The sequence below is a fragment of the Mycteria americana genome, chromosome 17 (assembly GCF_035582795.1).
Source record: "Mycteria americana isolate JAX WOST 10 ecotype Jacksonville Zoo and Gardens chromosome 17, USCA_MyAme_1.0, whole genome shotgun sequence".
NCBI lineage: Eukaryota > Metazoa > Chordata > Aves > Ciconiiformes > Ciconiidae > Mycteria > Mycteria americana.
Window position 1 is genome coordinate 12,017,075 of NC_134381.1, and position 21,681 is coordinate 12,038,755.

Consider the following 21,681-nt stretch of genomic DNA (forward strand, 5'->3'; position numbering starts at 1 on the left):
GTTTAATTTATCACTGCGTGGCAGACTTCAGAGGTAGAGATGTTTAATAGACCTGTTCGTGAGATTCTTTAAGAACACGGTTCCTTCAGTTTTCCTAAGCAGACCGCCTTCTTAATACAGAAGAGAAGTTCACCAAGATAACTGCTGCATAGATTCCTCTGATATATTCTGCCTATAAGCCCTTCCTGAGTTATTATGCTTGGAGCTAAGTCTTCCTGCCAGCTTCATGTTAATCTGAACTGGAGTTGTGATCAGTACTAAAAAAAGATAGAAGCTGAATTCCCAGCTGCTGGGTTTCTTGGTTAGTCTTTGCAGCCTCTCCCACTATAATGAAGTTACTCGGTCTGCTGCAGCTGAAGCACAGACTCAAGTGTGGAAGTGCAAACTTGGAGCACTTGCCCTGGTATAGACCTCTGGAGCTGCATGCCAGCATCTATTGTTGGATGGGAGTTTGTTCTGCTGCACTTCCTGGAGGGCTTTTCCTTTCAGCCTCTTTGGAAAAGCATCCAAATGCCCAGCTAATGACAGCCCTGCGAAAGAAAACAATCCTAACATCTTAAAATATTTCAGCAGTCTTCAGACTGCTGGTGTGGACCTTTCTTTAGTTCTCAGAATGCCACGCACCTTCTTTTCATTTACAGGAAGGTGCAGGAAAAACAGATGACAGTTCTTACATGGTTAAAGTGTAAAACACAAGCATCTTGTGTGTCTGCTCCAAACTGCTAGCACACCCTGAGCCAGTTAAAGACACAGCTGATAGTACACGGTGGGGGGGGGAAATGCTCCATGTTGGTAACCAAGTCCCATTTACTAGATGCTTTACAGACAGGAGAGCTGGGCCATGTCAGTTCACCCAAGGCCTGTAAATAAATATTGTCATCACATAGCAACATTCACTAGATCACCCGAGGAACAGTACTGTAGATGATAGTCCCATGCTGCAGTCATGGGTCCAATCAACATTTATACTGACAAGCATCAGTCAGACAGCAGACCTTATGGGAAGATGAGAGGAGGACTTCAGAGAGACAAGCTTCCCCAAGCCTGTACATTTCTCTTCCTCCTTCTCCCCTGTACCAAAAGGACAATGTATTTACCCCAAAGTATGCTCCAAGAGAGCATCTTTTTCTAGGATACCTTCCCTGCTTCTCTGGAGAAGCATGTGTCATGGTTTAGCCTCAGTCAGCAACCAAGCACCACACAGCCGGGGTTGCTTGCACTGATACATAGTAAACAGAGCCTAGAGCCTCCAGGAGAGAGCAGTGGTTTTAGGTATCCAAACCAAGTATACGTGAGCATGTACAAACTTGCTCGGATACCTTTTGCAGAAAGTCTGGTGTCAGTTTTGGCTCTTCTCCAAAGCAGAGGCCTAAGAAAGGCTCATGCAGCTTCACGCAGGCAGTACACGATCAGACTGTAGTCAACCCTCCTCAGCACAGCCTACAAGTCTACCACAAAAAAACCCGAGGAACTTGCACTAGTGACTTGGAAGATTTACAGGCGACCGTGGATGGCTTTGTGTCCTCTGCCTGCTCTCTGGATCTTTCTGTAATTTCTGTCTCCCTGTCCAGCAGCCCACACACCTTTGCTTGCAACCTTAAAGCTATCTGCTTTAGTTAGGGAGGATACCAGTCAACGCAACAAAGCTACAGGCACAGAGAACAGTCTCTCAGACAAGCAAAGAAAGCCGAGATTGGCACGAGGGCATCAAGAGCAGAGGGAATGACTTGGCTCAAGGCATCCTTGCCATACAGCCCTTCTCTTCCCCAGGCCCCTGGTGCCCCGAGCAGGGCTCTGTCCCATTACCCGACCCACCTGCGGGACTGCTCAGCTCCAGGCACTACGGTCTCAGAAACACCAGTTACTCCCAGGGTCCCATCCATGACAGGCATCTGAAGCAGTTTAAGGTTTCCACCACACAAGATTAAGCTAATTGATTTTACCTTTCCAGGCCCTGGCAAAATACAGCAAGTGTTTTCAGGATGGTAATTAAGTGTTAATTGCAGCTAAGTTTAGCCCTAATGCCTCATTAGTTTGTTTTCCTCTATTTGTTGCAGCTATAGCAGAGTCTCCTGCACAGGGATGGGGATCAGGCTGGGCTTCCCGGGAGGCAGAGGAGTCCTGCAGCGTGCTCCCAGGGTCCTGCCCGAGCCACGCCAGGAAGCCTCTCACCTCCTCCTACCCAAGAGGAAGAGATCTGGGTGTGGAGACAGAGGCCCTTAGACCTGAACGCTCTAATTCCTATCTAGGCAGCAGCTCCGCAGGGGTCTCTGGCGTGCCCAGACGCACACATTAGCCCATTTTCATGACACAGTGGATTTTGCATCCCTTCCTATTACTCCTTCGCTGGAGCCTTCATTGCCCCAGCCCCCTTAGCAGGTTCTTTGCCCTCTCCCATGCCAGAGTGGGTTTAACACGGGCAGGCAGTACTGAAACTACTACAGTAGCCCTGTATTCAGTGCCCTGCTCTACTGAAAAGCATTTTACTGTTCCACACCGCAGACAGCACCTGAGTTTGGTTCCCGCAGTCTGTTTGCTGGTCTTTGAGAAGATAACAGACCTGACAGAGATGCCCTTAGGAAGAGAAGCCACCTTGCATTAGGAGATGACAGCCACATCCCGGGTCTTACCTTTCTGCAGCACGGGCGCTGCCAGGATGCTGAGGAAGGAGGCGAGCCCTCTGGCAGGAGGTCTAGCAAGAATCCATTTCTCCAGGCAAAACGAGTGGCCTCAGCTTGAGACTGCAGGGCTTCCTCTCTCAACAGGCAGAGCTGCAGCCTCCCCCGGAGTTTGATAGCCTCTCCCCTTTCCCAGTACGCCCTGCAGCCCTAATTAGTCAGGCAGGACTATATCTCCTGGAGGTCCCTTGCCACGAAGGCCCAGGGAAGGGGGAAGGCTGGGGTTGGAAGGGTGGGTGATGCAGGTGCAGCTCCTTAGGCCTCTCTACACGTGGTCTCCAGTCCATGGTCACCTTGGCAGGCTCAGGGGTGTTTCATGCGTATGCTGCTTTACTAGCCTTACAGAAAATTTAATTTTCATAAACTGAAGAAATGGCTTTAAAAATGTGGAAGCTGCTTTTCTAGAAGAATTGAGTCTGCCACATCTCAGACTAACCCAAGCTTGTTTTATCCAGTTTCTGCTCTTCGTATTATCATAACGCAAAGGGAAGAAGCTCTTAATGAGATGTTTTTGCAGTGGCATCATCACAGTGTTTCTAGGCAGCATTGTGTGGCTATGGCGGAGAACTGACTGTGCTCTGCTTGTACATCTTGAGTGGGAGGAGAGGAATAAACACCTTTGAGACAACACGAGAATCCAGCCTTCTGCTTGCTGCTTGGGGATGTCTCACCATGCCACAGAGCCGCCCCACTGACTTATAATCTCTTGCAGGTTTCCACCCTGCTCGTCTCCAACCCCAAATCACCTCTGGACTTCTTGCCACAGAATAATGATTAGTTATCTTCTGCCGCTTAACTTCTGAGCTGCGATGAGCAGTGACTGGTCTAGCTGTGAATACAGGCCACTGTAACAGAAGACAGCTTAGAGCTTTCTCAGTAGCCACATGCTATGACCTAGTTCTTGAGAAGTGACTGGTGATTGTAGACGCTTCAGTGCTTATACCCTGTTCAGAGAGTGCTAGGTACGATTGATAACAGATGGATGGAGGGATCAGCCAGTGAAATGTGTCATCTCCAAGCAACAGTGGCCTTTTAATGCCTTCCTCGGAGTGCTGAAAACTGGATGGCTTCTCCAACGAGGGGGTGGAACTAGTGAGGCATATTGATATTGTTTTGCATAGGAGTCATGATGGATTGGAGTTTAGTTGAAGGCTAATAAAAGCAGCAGTTAAACAGATAAAAGCCAAATTAAAATGTTAGTACTAAATAGAACAAGACAGAGCTTTTTGTCTGATGCTAAATCTTGGCAATAAGGCAGGTACCTTTTAATTGTAAAATAAAGTGGCTTTAACAGTATTATATTACTGAAGCATCTCTAGCTAAAATGTCAGTGTATGAGATCTCTGCAGAGCTTTTATCTAGTTTGAAATAAAGTAGCTTTTTCAACAATTATGTTCCTGGTTGTAGAGTATTACAGAGATGAAATATAACGGCTTTCAAATTACATTCTGGTGTAGAACACTCAGCCAAAACTCAAAGCTGCTTCTTCATTGGTGTCTGAAAAAATGTAATTGAGATGGCAACCAGAGTGGTAGCGAGCACATTGGATTAGCTTGTTAACGAGGAGGTGCCCTAGTCTGAGTGACAACGGCACGGGCAAGGGCACAGAGGCTGGGGTTGCCCATGGTGTGGAGTGCCTGTGCTACGCTGGTGGAGCAGAGACCCTCCTTGTGTGGCTAATCTGAGCGCACGCGCTATTTCTGCTAGAGCAGGTTGACGTGTTTCAGGAACAGGAACAAAACAGAACAGTCCATGAAAATACAAACACTTAAACCTGCCCCATGGGTGAAGCTATCTACATGCAGGGGGGAAAAAAAAAATCAGTTTGTAGCCATGGTGTAACCTTGTGCTTTGACCTCAGCCTTTCTGGTTCTTAGGTTAAGAGTGTCTGCACTGGGCATGGGAGGAAGGCTAGACCTAGTGCCACAACGGCGGGTGCCTTAGTAGATGCTGTCTTGATTTAGTAGATGCTTTCTCAATTTGTACTTTATGGATCGGTGTTCTGAGGAGAGGGGACCCTGAGGGACCATGACCACAAAGCAAAATTCTGCCTAGTAAAGTAAGATTTGCTACCAATAGCTTGGTTCTACACTTGCTTTCTTCATTCTGCTTTTACTGTGTACTAAATGAGGTCTGAAGGCAAACAGAATCGGTGCTACTTAACATAATACTTTGACAATCTACTTCATGTTTTGACCAAATAACTCCGTGATAAATCTACAGAATAAAAATCTTGAATGGGTCCCTGGAGGGAAGGATATTTTGATGAGGGAGCAGAGGTTTTTTTCAAGGGCATTACAGAATGGTTTTCTTTCTTTCCTGCAGCAGTGATTAGACATTCTCTAAATGGCCTTTCCCTGGGCCAGATGGGTTATCTGGACTAATTGGCAACCGCCTGAGTGTTTTCAGGACACCTGAGTCACCTCCCCCTTCCTCCATCCTTCTGGCACCGCTGCTGCCGAGGTACTGCCACGCAGCGGGTCTGCTGGAGGGGAGGACGTGGCCCCTTGCACTGCAGAGAGCGTCACAGGCCAGGGCCCCAAATCACCCTGCTGCCTGCACAGCCAGGTCCAGCATACCCCCAGGCATCCCACCAAACCCTCTGAGCTCCAGGGTTTTCTTTCTAAAAACAAATTATTTTTGTCATAGGAAGAAGAGCAGTGGGACATGTTAAGACTAGATGCAGTGTGATGGAGGACTAGACGTTTACAGCTGGCTCCAGGAGGGTGTAAGGCACACAATTACTCTTCAGGCACACAGGTCCTTTGGTAGAACTGACCCAAACGCTGGTGTCTGCCACTAATACCTGCTGCCTCGCCGAGTGCCCCGTACCTACCGCAGAGCCATACGCGGTTCATGAAGCACTAAGGTTCAGTGATCCCAAGCCATCATGGACCGGTTCAGTCCTGCTGCAGCCTGTGCTCCTGCCGTTAATGATTACGGGGCCTAAACTTCCAGCCCAGGCACATTTTCTTATTTTCATGTTGTTGCCTCCCCGGGGCAATGCTGGTCTCCCGCTCGACTTGCTTCCTTGCATCTAAGCCAAGGGCAGAAGCTGTGAGCTGGATGCGGGGAACACTGCGGTTAATCATTGAGCCGTATGCAAGCAGCACAGGACGCATTAACGTCCACAGCTTCACACCTAGCTGCTGACACCCCAGGGCCACTGGGAATGGCACTGGGGAGCAGAGCAGGCGGCAGGGAAGTGGAACCAAGCATGGAGGGTGGCTGCTGGTCACTGCCGAGCAGGGGGACACCACAGCGTGTCGTAGCTGTATTTGCAGCGTGAATAGGGCACACCCAGGTGGGTTCCCACTCTTTGTAGCTGCTTTTGTGGCTGGCTGTAACAAGTAAAGTTCATCTTCACTTACCTGTCTGTGAAGTAGCTGTATACCCAGCTGAGGACCCTGGCACGCCTCCAGGAGACCTGGGCACATACGCTGCCCAGCACTGCGAGCCTGCAAAGAGCTGCCAAACAAATCATCCAGTAGCCTCTTGTCCAGGAGCCTGAAGGCCCAGCCCAGGCTGCTTGCCTCTACCTTGGCACTCAGCTGTGATGCTCTGGTACAGTTTTGATCACAAGACCTTTGTGACAATAAATACTGATATCATAAAACCCTCTTTATCCTTAATTCCCACTCTCTAAACCCAGGCTGTTTCTCTCATCATGATTCACTAACTTCAGTAGCTCCCCTGAGGCTAACAGAGTCCTTGAACTGCTTAATATTCTGGAGTTTTAGAAATGACACAATTAGCATTAATTTTTCTTTCTCTTGTAGTAACAGTCTTGTTTCCAAATTTGAGAGTAGGATTTTGTGGACAGTTTGAGGAGAACCCAGAGACCTTCCATTAGATTTACAGATTGCCACAGAGAGGGGTTACCGTGGTCTATTGGCAATTTTATTATGCTTTCATAATAAATCTTTCAATAATTTCTAACCAAGGACCACTTGGCTAGAAGCAGCGTGCCAGCCGTGCTGTGCCTGGCTCTGCTCAGGTCTTCACATCTGGGTAACACCTGGGTGCGAGTGACGCCTGCCCAGGGACAGCCCGGCAGGAGAGGGGCGAGCTCCCTTCTGTCTTCGTTTTGCTGTATTCCAGAAATGCGCGTGATACGAGAGCTCTCGGGCAGATTTCAAAAGACATTTGTGCCCCGTGTGTTGTTCAGAACAACCAAGATTCCTTCTAAAGTCGGGGGGAATTAGGAATTGCATGCTTTAGAAAATCCCTCTTAATAGCTGCTTCTAAACATGGGACCTGACTCTGCTGATTTTACTAAGGAGGCAGGATCTTTCAGTACTGCGTGCCAAGTCTTTACTAACAGACCTTACACACACAGTCCCCGTGGCCCTGCAGTGCCTGACCCCCTCCGAGCTCAGTGGCCTGTTCCTGGCCAGAATTGCTGTGCTCTTGTTGTTCACAAATGCAGACACATCCTTTCTGTGCAGCGCTTGGAGGCCAACTATAAGTCACTGGGCTTTCCGTAAGAAATGTTTTCTCAAGTGGAACTGTTGGAGATCGATAGTATTAACAGCTACACAGAAAAGTCTCCTTGGCTGGGAATAAAGCAGATTATTTCAGTGCCTGACTGTCTCAGACCAGTGCATAGCAAGGCTGTTCCTGAAAGTGGCTGGCATTGAGAAGTAGAAGGGTTCAGCTGCACCCAGGGCTTGAGCTAGCAAAGAGCTCTCTGCCGTGAAAGAGAACGAAGCCTGACTGCACCTAGCAAAGGAGGCATGAAACCTGGCCTGCACAGAGCAGCACGCGAGGCAGCTCAGCATCCCTCCCGCTGTCGTTCTGGTCTAGTTTGTAATCAAGTGCTATTTCTGAATGCAAATGGAGATCAAGTCTTCATTCTAGCTTGAATTCTGCTCGCTCAAAGATAGAGGTGCCAAGTCCAGCTTCCTACCTCTGCTGTAGATACGCAAAGAAAATGGTAATTTCCCTAGTAGGTGGCTAGGAGAAACCACAAGACACAGCGCTGTAGGACAGCACCCGAGATGCACATGGTGTGTGATAGCAAGTTTGAAGCCAGGAGATGGTCCCTCCCCGCAGCATTTACCAAAAGCAGGTGTTAGTCACGCAGATGTAGATTCTCCAGATTCTCAAAAGCAAACTAGATTCCTCCTCCTCCTCCTTTGATAAGTATCCGCCCCGGGTGGACGTGCTCAGCATCGCTCTCCCCCGCATCCTGAAGTCAGGCTTTAAGGAGGAGGCTGCAGCCACATGGTTTCTCCTGGCTGCAGAGCAGCACGGCTGCTGGAAGCGGACCACCGCAGTAGGTCACATCTGGCCCTCTCGGGAGCAGGGGCTGGGTTGACTTGGTTACCGGTTCGAACACGTGGGCCTTCTACACCTTAACCTCCCCTGCCTGTTCCGAGCCTCAGGAGCACGGACGCTTCCTCTCCATCCCCGCGTGCAGAGCACGGCTCGCCCAGCCTGCCTCTCTGGCTGCCTTTGCCTCCGGTTCGCCATCCTGCTTCGCTTGGAGTGCCTACACTAAAATAGCATTATTACATAAACACGGAGGGAAGTGCTGCATTATTGAGAGACCTGAAATCCTGGCGCCTGCCTTTGTCGGAGCCTCAACACGGCAGTGGGATTAGGATTTCTCCCCATCGCTGTGCTAGTATGAGCCCCTGCCAGGGCCCTCGTTAGGCACCCCTGGAGCCCCCACCCCACGCACTGCAGCTCCCTCCGCCCGCACGGCCGCGCCGTGGTGGGTCCCGCCAGCTCCCATGGCCACAGACTGCTCGCGGTCTGAACGGGTGCTCTGCTCCCTGAAGAACCACCGTCACAAACGCCCCTGTGAAGAGCCAGAGAACAAAAAAGTGGCTTTCAATTTTTATTCTCTCCAAACAAGCAATAAACACCAGCTCCCAGAGAGAGCGCAAAAGCCATCCTGTTAATCGTCCCTGTCCCATCTCCCCCTCCTGCTTCTGTGAGGGCCATCAGCTCCTCTTTTCCCTCTCTGCACAGCTTAGCCGTAATACCAAGAAGCAAGCAAGGAGCATCTCCCCTGCCGTCGGGCTCATGCAGCTCGCTGATGGCCGCTGCGTTAGCGGCCTGTCAGGGTCACAGGGAGGGGTGGGAAGGGACCGAATGTAGAATAGGGATTTTGGAGTGGGCAGCAGAAATCCTCAGTTGCTCCCTGCTCATGTCTTTGTATGAGCAGAATCTGGTGGCCTGGCCCTGCTGGCTAGGTGCTGGGTAGCTGTCACTCAGCGGGGGACTGGCCGTAACCAGAACAACTGAATGAATGAAGTAGAAAATGAACATCCTTGCTTTGTGGATGAGAAATCGATGCACAAAATACTCCGTTACCTTCCCACAGCCACGTAGGGGGTCTGAGGCTTTTTCACGGGGCTCTGGGCCTGCCGCAGAGTCCTGGCTCCTGCTCTTCTGAGCTTTGTTTGAACATTGATGAACAAGGTTTAAAAAAATTCAATCTCCTAACTTGCCTCTTGTCCTACATACCAGACTGGAGGGCAACTAGGATATGAAACATCATGTGTACAAAAACAAGACCTTCTCAGCAGGGCCTCTTGACACTGATGTTTATAGGGAAATACAGAATTACTTGACAGTATCACAGTGTATAATTGCAGTTTCACTTCTAAGGGTTATTTCAGGTGAATCTGACCTGCTTCTAATGAAATTAGCACTTTTTATCTGCAGTAACCTAGCAGCTCTTTGAGGTAGGGACCATTTTCATGTTCATGTGCACTCAGTGCCTGGTACGAGAGACTCCCTTGGGGTGGGGTCCCAAGACACTACTTCATTACTGAACCTAATTAATCATCCAGAGCACTGCAGCCAGAAAAGGTAATTTGTTTTCTCCTGCAAAGTGAATAGAGGTAGGCAAGAAAATAAAACCCAGCTTCCCTGTGAGCTGGGGTTGGCCTGCCCTGGCGAGACAAGGACTGAAGGGCTGTGTGTGGGAAAGCTCCCTATTAAACCTGGGGACAGCGGGGGGTTCCTGGAAGTGACAGTCACACAATGGTGCTTTTGTCAGAGAGGCACCAAAGGCCAGATGATGTCACCTTGCGCTGGGCCGAGGCCGCCTGTGCCCCTCGGGATGGAGCTCAGCAGTATGGCAGCATCTCTAACGGGGAGGAGGCAATGAAAGGGCTGCTTTTATCCCACCCTTTTTTAAAAGCAGGGAAGAAGCTTTGTTCCAGAACAGTCTGCCTGTTCTCAGAGGTGGAAGTGACTAATTAAAGAGCCACTGCTGGTCTCCCCACCAGCTCCCATCACCTGCAGGAGCCCTGGTCTCCCCCGTGGGTGTAACTCAGGCCACCCTTTGCTCCACATCCTTTTGACTGGCTCAGAGGAACATCGAAACTCCAGCCATGTCCTCTGCCTTCGCCACCTCACCTTTAGGTGGAAGGATCGAGCTGTCCTTAAAGGCTGCCTGAGACTCCAACAGTCGGAGACCTCCCAAGGATGAGAGCTGTCGAAGCTGGGGAGAAGGGGGATGAAGGCCTGTATTAACGTGCCCATATGAATGCTCTGCAGAGCGTCACAAAGCAGGATTCTCTCAGAAAGCAAAGGAGACCTGGATAAAAGGCACTTCTTTCCCCTGCCTCCCCCTCATCTGACCAGGCTCAGCTGCTGCAGCCGGAGGCAGCGTCCCGACAGCCCCCTGCCCGCTCTGCGCCTGCGGGTCAGGCAGCACCCCGGCCCCCGGCCGCGCCCTAGCAGCTTCTCTCCCAAACAGAGCGGTGGGAGGAAGCTTCTAAAGGTTTAACGACTGAAGCACGACCCACGGCAACCCCTTCTGTGTGGTGATCTCGGTTAGGGCAGCCCTCCCAGAAACCTGTGTTTCTCAGGCCACGCGGTACAGCTGCCAGACGCCAGCCCTCCCGAGCAGGGGGCACCAGGCAGAGCTTTACCCGGTCTGTGCACCTTGCTGCAGAGCAGCAGACCTCAGTGGTCTGCCTGCTTGGCATTTCTCCGTCCTCACACTAAGGAGCGGTTTAGTGTTTCTCTCCCAATTCATCTACACTGTAAAGAGGCTCTCAAAGTCAGAGAGAGCGTGGCTCAAGACTACAGGGCGCAGCAGGGTCCCGAGCTGCTCCATAGGCGATCGCTGGGTGGCCGTGGGGACTGCAGCCCCGCTGGGGATCACGAGTTCGTACGTGCCGTGCAGCTGGGATGTGTGATCCTCACCGTGAGTGGGTGCTGGAAACTCCTGATTTCAGCTCGCTGCTCTGCCTTGACTTGCCAGGTGAACTCCTGATGAATAAGCCAGCCTCAGTTTCCCATGTTGGAACTCTGGCTAATGTCTGCCCACCTCAGGGAAAAGCTGCAGCTCAGGATTCACGTCTGTGAAAGCACTTGAAGTGTGGAAAGCTCTGTTCAGGGAAGGTGTTCAGATTAGTCAGCTCCCAGTGTGGCTGGGTTTGAATATTTATGAAAGCAGAAAATTGTCAGGCATGTTTTGCTGAGCTGTACAGCTCCTTTCCTGAAAGGAACATTTTTCCCAAAACAGTGCTTGGAGGCTTGTTTACCTGTCTCTCCATGAACCCTCACTCCACCGAGGTGACAGGCAGGAGGGGTCTGGGATGACAGCAGGCAGGGTGTCTGTAAGGGGACGTAGAGAGCACGCAAGCTGTTTGGGCTGGAGCAACCTGTCGGTGCTTTATTTCAGTACAATTGGAGCCCTAAAGGAATGTCCAGAGAGCCTGGAGCCACAGGTTGCTCTCCTGTTATCCACAAACTGCTTCTCTGAAGCTTCCAGAACCCTGGCAGGAGGGTGGCACTTGGTACCGCTTCTTAAGGGATTATTTTTTTCCCCTTAGTCCCTAAGCACTGTTGTGGCTTCACTCCCACACGTCACCCCAGAGCATCTCCAAAGCCAGGACAGGAGTTAGCAGGAGGCAGCCAGGCCAGGCATGCCCAGCATTCCTGGTGTTGCCTCTTCCAGAAACCTCTGTCCCCTAAAGAGGATCCTAAAGAAAGCCTTAAGACACCTGCATCTCTGCAGCGAGCTGAAACACAGCCAGAGCCAGGACTAAGAGGACTGGGCTGAGCTCCCAGGCCCTTTTCCATTTACAGGCAACTTCCAAGCAGCTCCTTTTGGAGCTGCAGTTGTGGAGCTGCTAAGTCGGGAACTGGCTGGACACGGCTGACGTGCCCTCATGCTGGCTGAGGGGCTGTGGGGCACGGGTCCAAGAAGACCTGCAGATTAGACCAATTAAAATAGTGCTGACAATGCCAAATGGGAGACTCCAGAAACGCAAATATTTTCTTAGCTTAACTCAGGTTTTTACAATTTCCTCCGCTGCCCTTCATCCCTCCTCCCCCCTCAATCTCAGCATGGCTCAGGTCTAGTTGTAGCGAGGGGCTGACCACCAAGTTTGGGCATTAGTGAGAGGTTTGGCCAACAGATCCTTCATTAGAAGGTTCTTGTGCAACTCTGTGCACCGAGGCAGCTGTGCAAGGGGCCACACGCTGCCCTGGGGTCAAGGAAAAGCAAGGGTGACTTTGCTCCCTCAGTGAGGAGGAGCTGGAAGCCAACCATGATAACACGGTTGGCAGGGCAGGGGCCTCGCCAGCCAGGGCCCCATCCCATCGTACCTGAGCAAGGTGAGCAGAGGAGACCCCAGGTAGTAGCCAGGCTCAATCAAGAGTCCAGATCATCGGGCAGGTCTATGCTGATGAGACAGATCTGAGGCCAAGGTGGGAGGTCAGTCTGCAGGTCAGGATCAGCAGGTCTATGGCCAGGCATGGCTGTGGCCGAGCTGGAGACCAGCACTCCTACACTGGAGCTTAGGAAGGGGTAGAGGGCCCAGAGCTGAGCTTAAATGGAGCTCCTGTGCCCATGGGTGGGGTGTGCGTGGAGGCCCCAGGTGAGGCTGGTCAGGACCATTAATGCCTCTTCACAGCTGGTCATTGTGAGGTGGCCAAAGTGAAAAGAGTCGGAGGTATCAGCACAGCTCACTGAGAGATGGTCCTAGCAAGGCAGCTGGGCTCGGTGGGAGGCTTTGGAGCAGGAGGGCTGTCCTCCAGCTAGAGCCAAGTGCTGGGACTCCGTAATCTTGGAGTCCAACCCCTGACCCTTGGCCAACCTACGAGTACCTCTGCTTCCAGCTCTGAAAGAGCGGTTATCTGCCTGACCAAGCCAGGGTTGGGAAGCAGATGGTACCTTAGATGTGGTCTGCTGGGGAGATTGAGCACATGGACTGGATTTTCCCATTAACCCTTTCATCACAGCCGTACAACAAGATGTCTCCACCTGAGCAGCATCCACAGAGCCGCCGTGCGCAGGGCACCGGCTCCAGGCTGGCCGCAGCAACCCTATCAATAAATTACCTGTGGCTAGTCTATCCCGTGGTGCTTTTCTTGCCAAGACTAATCAAAGCTTAGCCTGTACGCAGGTCTCTGCAGCTCAGGCTGTGGCCAGGGACGTCGGCGTTGTCGGGTGGGTTGTGTGGAGACCGAGCCTGATGTTTGGGTGGAGTCCTTGGGAAGGAGCGTATGGAGCTCCCCAGGGAAAGTGTGCTGCCCCGAGGACCCTGCTCCTGCTGCCCGCATCTCCTGGGGGGTTATCTGCATGAATTGCCGGGCAGGAAAGGACCAACGCACGGGAGTTCCGGGGAGGAGAGTGTGGTGGGACCTTCTGGTGGGTGATCACCGGTGTCCTGAACCCCATGGATGGTGCTAAGAGGGGCGAGGTCGCGATGCCAGTCACCAGAGGTTGCACTCAGATGAGGAAGGGGATGGAGAGGGTTACACTCAAATATGCAAACTCAGCCCTTGACCGGCCAGCTCCGGAGAATCGGAAAAGGATAGAAGGGGATTGCTGGGCCAGCCGAAGCCTGCAGCCACGGGTGGGCCCCGACCTGAGGTCCGGCACAGAAGCACGCACGGAGAGCTGCTCCCCACAAACGAGCTGGAGCCACGTCCCGGCACCCCAGCCCCAACGCCGGGGCTGGAGCACAAACCTGCAAACGCTGTCCTGCCTCATCGGAGAAGTCGGAGTCCTGCCTGGCTCCGCAGGCAGTGAACGCCACTGCCAAAGCACAGAACTAGGAATAAATAAATAAATCCTGTGTGGTGAACTGTGGTCACATTTCCTTGCTGCCCTTCCAGGGACTCCCAGAAACCCAGCGGGGCCGTGATAGCTCCTCAGCCCCCTTCGGCTCACTGCGTGGGGAGCGGTCTGCGGTATCTACAGAGAATTTGTTGGATGGTGGAAGGAGGTAATTTAAATGAGAAAAAAAGACGTTGGGTATGTTGCCAGCATTCTCCTTGCCTATTGTACTCCCCCTTCAGTTTCTGCTTTCCACTGAACAGTTTTATGTTTCCAAGGATCATAAATTCTCATTTTTCCACTGGGCAGGAGGTGCACGCCTGGGCTCCACCGCTTCCTGCGTCGCTTTTGTGTCCGTGTTGCCCAGTTACTGCAGCACAGACCCAGACTATGCCCGGCCGCATTCACACCGGCCACGTCCCCGGGAGCGTGCGCCCCGCCGCCGGGCACCGGGAGTTCATAGGATTCAGACAGGCACATGCTTCCCAAGACGAACAAAGGAAAGGCCATAACCCAGCGGTTTCCAGCCGGAGGCCGTGAGGGAGCGGGCTGCGGCTGACCGGTGAAAACGCTGCTGCCCGGCCGGGCTGTCGCGGGAAGGTGTGATGTGATGCAGAAGGGGCCGCGGTGACTCAGGGGGCATTGGAGGCTGGACCGCAGCCTGCGGTCCAAAGGGTATGGGAACTGACACTGCTCGTTTGTCAGCTCCGAGGTGGCACGCAGCGCTGGGCCACGCTGCGCTTGCTGGGAGAAGAACTCCGGAGTTTTCTGTAGCATCAGTTCCAAGCGGCAGCACTCCAAGCATCAGTAATTCAAACAGCAGTCGAGATAACGCCGCGTCCTCATGCCACGTGGGTCGGTTTGGTTTGAAATTATTAACATTCCTGAACTTGCATTGATCATGATGAACTTGGATTCATCATGGCTTTAATTCCTAAAATGGCACTGGTATGGCATTGGAGGTTGCGTACCGCCGCGGGAGGGAAGGATGCCTCCCACGCGGCTGGGACGCGGCCGTCGTGTGCCAGCCTGGGAGCAGGGGCAGGGACCGGTGGGTCCCGCCGGGGTGACGCTGCCCGGAGCCCGGAGCCGGTCTGTCGGGGGGCAGAGCCCAGCAGATTTCCACCTCCTCATTGCCATGCTCCCTGTGTCCGTCTGGCGGGCAAGGTTCGGGAAGGGGCTGGGACTGCTTATTGTCGTGGGGTTCTTTATGGACACATACATCCTGCAGCCTGCCGGGCCGGGCCGGGGCGAGGGGAGGCTGGGGGCAGGACAGCAGGCTAGGGGCTGGCTGGAGAATTTACAGCTGCAGGAAGAGTCGTCCGTTTCCAAGCCTGTGGCATCTTCCTTTGGGCACGCAGACAAAGCACTTGCCCAGCAGCGACTGGGAGCACTGAAGTGCTCCTGGTTCAAAAACCTCGAGAGCCTCTGCCTTGATTTCCCTTCGTGCAACTCGGGCTGCACGGCAGCAAGCGACCCGTGGCAGGAGCACGTCCCGGCTCTGCCGGCTCTCTCGAGCCTGGCCCTTCTGCTCTTTGTTAATGAGGAAGATGCATTTTTTGGAAACAGAGGCTGCCTCTAAGACTTGCAAACTCTCTGTTTTATGACAGTTTTCATTTGCATAATGAAGGCCCTGATACCTTCAGTAATTAATCACATTAAGAATTGCTTCCTTGAATAAAGCTGTTCATGCAAGTTGTTCTTAGTGCTGGAAACTGCATATGATTTCCAGTGTGCATTAGCCCATCTCTTTCATCAGCAGATGGAAGCTGGTAACTGCATGGGTAATTTATATCTGCTTGGGTGGAATTATCGGATGAAATATGCATTACACGGCGCCATTAACATTTCTAGTCATACAGTCTTTAGCTCTTGGGTAAGTTAATATTACATGCCAACAGTGTGTGGGACCGTATGAAAGGCAAGGACTCGAACACAGGGATTTAAAAGCAGAAATGGAAAGTATTCCAGGTCAGACACATCAGAAATAGAATTAATGCAGCTGCTAAATTAAATGAGATGCACTGCCCTTTTTTGACCTGCATTTTTTTATAAAATGTCCCATCTTGTCTCCGTAGCTAAGAAAGCTGCCAGGCTTGCCTGCTGAATCGCCACTCGCAAGGGCAACTCCAGATCCTTTAGCATCCGGAAAGCTTTCCCCCGTAGCATAGCACAAGCAGCAAGAGAATACCGACTGAATCTCAGAAGGCAGCAGAGAAGATGAACGCTGCTGTGTGGGTTTGGATTTGTTGGTAACCTTGACAAATTCGGAAAAAAATCACATCGATTCAATAGTAAGAAAAAAAATATCAGTGACTAGACTTTGCTCTCTGACGACAGTGCCAGGTTAGCCAGGAGCCGTCTGCTCAGATGTATCTTGGTTTACGCATCAACATTTTTATAGGAGATAGTCAGCTCTCCCCGAGTGTATTTTTCCGTGTGCCTTTTTGTCCTTATATAAATCACAGTTAATTAAAATACTGATTCCTGCTTGATAGGAAGCAATTAAATGACTGAAGCTGTATCCCATCTGCCTCTTATGTGTAGAGACGGAGAGAGAGTCCCATCCAAGCTGGGGCGGTGCGGGTCCGCGGGGCTTTCGCCCAGCCCTGCTCTCGGGGTCCCGGTGCTCTCGCCCGGCTGGCCTTCCTGCTCCGCGTGCCGAGCAGCCGCTTGGGGCCGGGCCATCCTCCGGCTCCTGCTGCTTGAGGGTTTTTGCCCTTTGGAAAGGATTTTGGGGCCCAAGGAGTTTTAACTGTTTTCAGACCAAGCTAATTCTGCCCGTGGCTGGGACCCTGGCACCTCTGCTGTGGGGAGCGTGTGTTGGCCACGTGCAGGTGCTCTGGCGAGGACGCGGCAGCGAAGCGCGAGCGGCAGTGGCCACGAGCTGCACGGAGCGAGCAGGATTGACAAACTCATCGGCCTCCTTCCTCGCGTACGATGCCGCGGCAAAGGGCTGCATCCTGAGCAGGGTCTGAGGGTGCTGCCTGCAGATTGCAAGGGTCAAAAAACTGCTTCAGACGCCGCGTGCGGGGCGTGCGTGTCGCCGGGGCAGGGGAGAAGCTCTGCGCCCTGCTCCCGCCCGCCCCGCGTGCCTCTCCAGCCCCGGCTGCGGCAGCACAGCTCGGCGGCTTGGCACCAGCCCGCGCCGCAGCGGGGGCAAGGGCAGAGCGTGCCGGGCCGCTCACGCCAGCTGTAGGGCTCTGCTTGGAGCTCAAGCCCCGTACCTGCCCCGGAGTCAGGCTGGGGTGCTGCGGTGCGGCGCGGTAGCTGGCTGAGGTTCCCCGGGTTTACAGAGGCTTGCCGTCACTCCTGGCAGCACTCGGAGATGTGCTGCTGCTGCTCCCAATTGTTCCTTTCTGTCCAAGAGAGAAAGAAAAAGCATCTCTGCAAAATCCAGACTTGGACTTTGCTTAAAGCCTTTGAGTAAAGAGCCTTGTTTGAATGTAATTGCACCCCTGTTGCTACAAGGGGAAAATACACTGTATTGCGCTCTCTTTCTTGGAAAGCTCGGCTAGTATTTTCCCAGCCATTTGTGTATAAAGAAAGATAAATAGCTCTTTAGCGGGCAGAACAATCTATCCTGGTTTTATTGACGTTCATGCAAGCAGACAAGGAGAAACAGTTTGGCGGTGCTGCGCGGAGGGGAGGGGGAAGCTCCAGCCTGGCAGAGCTGGGAGCACCCGGCAAGGCTGGGCCGGGGGTGCCGGGGCACCGACACTGCTTGGGACGAGGGTGGGAGAACCTCTCGGGTGCTGAGGCCGGCGAGCCCGGCCGCCTGGCCTCGGCCCCGCAGACGTGTGCGTCTCCTGCGGTCCCCCCGGCCCGCGGCAGTCCGAAGGAGGCACTCGCCACCTCCCCCATCATTTCATTCCTCCCTATAAATAAAAAACGTGTATAGCAAATTTAGCTCTGGCTTCACACGCAATGGTGCTATAGATAGATTTTTTAAAGAGCTTGTCTCACAGTAATAATTCACGGGGAGATCAAAAGGCTACGGTTTAATCCGGGGTCTGTCTGATACCATAAACCTTGCAGAGTGATAAGAATTCAATGAGCAGCATCAAAAGCCTGATAAACATGAAAGCCACCCAATTTTCTGTCTGTAAGGCTGGCGTGGCTTACAATGGGTGCTGAGGAGCTGGAAAGATGCGTATCTTGCTTGGGTGCCACGCTGACACGGGGCCACACGCAGAGTCCTTCAACTGCAGGCTCCTGGAAGAGGTGCCCGGACTCCCTTAACGTCTCGGTTGCTCCCTGCAGCTCCGCCGACTGTGTAAAGAGATAAGATTTCTAATTAGATGTCTAATTACACGGTGTAGGTAGGCTTCAGGCTGCGCTCCACCGCTTGCCGTCGCCTTGTCCTCCGTGTCTACGAATCACGCGGTCTGCGTCGATGCTCCAAAGCGATGTGGCGGAGACATCCCAGGAGACGGCGGAGGCCGGCGATGGAGCAGCGGCACCTCCCGTCCCCACGAGCCCGTCGGGGCGGCGCAGCGTTCCCGGGAAGGCTCGGTGGCGCGGTGCTCACCGGCGGGGTGGCTGGCCGTCCTTGGGGGGACGGCACGCCGCAGAGGGGGCTGCAGGGTCTGAGTCACCCTGGCCCCGTAGCGGGGAAAGCTTGCAAGCTGCCTGCAGTTTGACAGACTGCTGCAGACACGGCCGGAGCCTAGCTACAGCCTGTTTTCAGGTAGACCAAAACTAACAGCGTGTGGAGAGAGCCCGGAGGCTGGCGCTCAGCTCGGCCACGCTCGCTCCAGGGCAGCTGCCGTGGTGTGCCTGCATCTCCGTGGCCCTCGCAGGGTCCGGAGCGATTCGGTAGCCCACGCGGCATCCACGTCTGTAGCCTCGCTGGGGCCGCTCGCACGGGCAGAGCCAGCAGGCAGCCGTGTCCCCGTGATGTCCCCTTAGCCAAGTCCCAGCTCCGGTACAGCACCCTTGACATTACTGGACCATTAAAACAGGGCATTCGTAACCTCTGCTTTCCAGCCCTGGTAACTGTACATCGAGTTAACCCAAAGGATTTATTTTTTAATAAATACATGGTGGCTGTTACTGTAGCTGCACTGACAGTAACGGATGTGCTGGTTTAGATAAATTGAGGATCTGGCCCAGGAAAGCTGGATTTCAGATAGGGACTGTGAAAAATACGGGGTATCAAAATGCTGTATTTGGAAGCTGAAAACAGTGCCTAAAACAGGGCCAGTAAGGATCAGTGCTGTAAATACAGGTCTCCAGAGTGGAAGGGCTCTGCTACGCTTCTAGCTGTCAGCAGAAGCAACATTTAAAAGCTAGCAGTTTAATTTTTAACACAAATGGAGGTGAGTTCAGACTGCAGACACCTGCAGGTGAGGAGCTGGTTTTTCTCCAGAGATACCGAGCCCACTGAGGTTAATGTGATTATGTAAATGACTGAGGTATAATTGCGTTATTGCCACCCATCTGGCCCTCCCCGCAACTCGTAAGTGATTTTATATTCCCCACGCGCTGCAGCGCTGACATACAAGGGCACTGGAGATGCCATAAATCACTGCTTGGTGTTTGCTGCAAGTGCCGTCTCCCCTTTCAGCCTCCGCTGCAGGGTCCTGCTGTTCTAGGCATGGCCATCACATCAGGAAAAGTCTTCCCGGATCCGAATTAACGGTCTCTGGATGTAGTCCAGAGGATCCAGCTCTGCTTGTCCTCTCCCAAGGGACGGTCCTGACAAACCCAGGATCCTGCCCAGCATCCCAGCTATGGCAGCGGGTCCTTCCCAATATAGATTTCCTTAGCACGATAAAACTGTCGGAGTGGGAGACGGACCCGGAGTAACGAGGAGGCTCAATGTGAGTATGAGCGTTCTCCTTTATTCAGATTACTTGACAGGTTTATATAGCAGCTAAGCAAAGCACACGCTAGCAACAATTATTCCATTGGATAACTATGCTTGTCCACGCGTTTAAAGCAGTTACATGATTGGTACAAGGCCGCCGTTCACGCGCTGCTCACGTGAGGGGTCTATCGGCATTTGCCAGACTTGGTTCCGCTTATCTTGTTTACCAAGTGCTCCTTCTGCTGTTCTCAAGGAAGTTTCACCGTGACCTCTGGTTCCTAAGCCCTACCAAAGGCTGGATTGCTCACATCAATCAAGTCGTGTCCTTTGTCACTCAACCATTCTTCCACAAAAACAAATTCCCACTTCTCTTGGCAGTTGGGATTAAACACAAACCCGACGTTTTAATGTAAAACGCTGACTAGTACCACACACTGCCCCAGGTAACGCCCAATCCTACCCCTCTTCTAACCTGGGTTTTTCTTCCCATCAGTATGAATTCAAAGCCAAGAACATTAAGAAGAAGAAAGTGAGCATCATTGTGTCCGTGGATGGGGTGAAGGTGATTCTGCGCAAGAAGCAGAAGGTGAGACTTCTCCAGCCCTGCCTGGGCACTTGAGCCAGAGCAGCCGGGATGCTGGCTTTGACCATGTCTGGGTGTTACTGCTGCTCAGGATAGTCACACTATCCAAATAGGATATCCAAACTGGATCGTCACACTAACCAAAACTGGCCTTTTCTTAAAAACCACCCAGAATTTTCACAAGAAAATACTGCATTTTTCATCAAACTAATAACAAAACCCTGCTGAAAAAAGAGTGGGAAAATTACACTGTGGGAACAGGATTTTTTTTTCTATCAAAAAATGTCAAGCTTTCAGGAAATAGAGTTTCTTTTTCTTGTTAATACGGTAGGCTTTAATCTTGTAGGCTTTTTCCGCGCTGCCTGGGCTGAGCACCCCTCCGCTCGTTGCCCAGGCCGTGCTTCCCACCGAGCCGAGCCAGCGGCTGGACCCCGATCTCCTAAGCCCTAGCTCAGAGCCTTCTTCCCCAAAACGTGTTACTCTTCTGCATATTTGATGCTATAAATTAATCTTAGGGACCATTTTCAGCCCTGAAGGCTGTGATCAGATGACCAGGTTATGATAAATGATCAAAGAAATCTATTTTTATCCAAGATACCGATGAAACAGCCATTGTTCATATAGTCAAACTGTAGCCTGGATTCGGCGTGGGACAAATGCGCCCTTTGCCAGGGTTCCTGCCCATCAGCCTGGTGGAGTTTCATTTCGACTTGACTCACTGTAATTTTGGTTTTGCTTTCTGCTTACAGAGAAAGGAGTGGACCTGGGACGAGAGTAAGATGGTGGTGATGCACGATCCTGTGTACAGGTACGTGGCAGGGGATTTACACCAGCTAGGTCCGGTCGGCCCTGGGCGACGCGTATCCATCCTCCCGCTTGCCGAGTTACCTCCACCGAGGCTGGCTTTCCAAAGGACCATGAAAAATTAACGAGGTTGCAAAATTACCACTGATGGGGAATCCTTTTCATACATTTTTGAGAGTGAGACGGACTGATCTAGCTTTGATGCTGGCTCTGCTTTGAACAGGGGCTAGACTAGATGACCCCCAGAGATGCCTTCAACCCAAATTACCCTCCGATTCTCACTCTGAAGACAGGCTTCCCGCGGTTCTCCTTCAGAGCATGGCTCGCCATGTGCTTCTGAAGAAGGGCCTTACTCTAAGGTGTAAGTGCTTACAGGGAATTAACCCGTGCAGGACGTGGTAAGATAGCCTTGGCTTTCCATAGCACCTGCCATGGGATCTCAAAGTACTTTGGAGACCACGCGCCCCACCCAGAGGTTTGCACTGCATGTAAACCTGATGCCTCAGGAGCCATCAGGGACGGCTTCCTTGAAGGCAACCCCAGCGACGGTGCACAGCCTGCGGACACAGTCACGAGCACAGGTTGCACCGGGCTGTTGGATCTGCCGAGTGAATAATTGTACCACGAGCGCAAAGCCCCCAGCCCCAGGGGCTGGGATCACCGGCACTGGCTTGCTGGGTCAGAGCCCTGGGTGAGGAGATAAGGAGCGGAGGACGTGCCGGTGCATTATGCGAGCCTACCTCTCCCTTCTGACATTTTTTACAGA

At 52.4% G+C, this 21,681-nt stretch overlaps 1 protein-coding gene across 2 annotated transcripts in view; it reads left to right on the top strand.

Moving 5' to 3' along the window:
• LOC142418135 (carboxyl-terminal PDZ ligand of neuronal nitric oxide synthase protein-like) overlaps positions 1–21,681 on the top strand; it is a 39,577-nt gene that overhangs the window by 9,085 nt on the left and 8,811 nt on the right. For both annotated transcript variants that reach the window (XM_075519573.1, XM_075519574.1), the window contains 2 exons: positions 20,022–20,114; positions 20,861–20,919. In XM_075519573.1, coding sequence (XP_075375688.1) covers positions 20,022–20,114; positions 20,861–20,919 — 152 coding nt within the window. The remainder of the gene's footprint in view (positions 1–20,021; positions 20,115–20,860; positions 20,920–21,681) is intronic.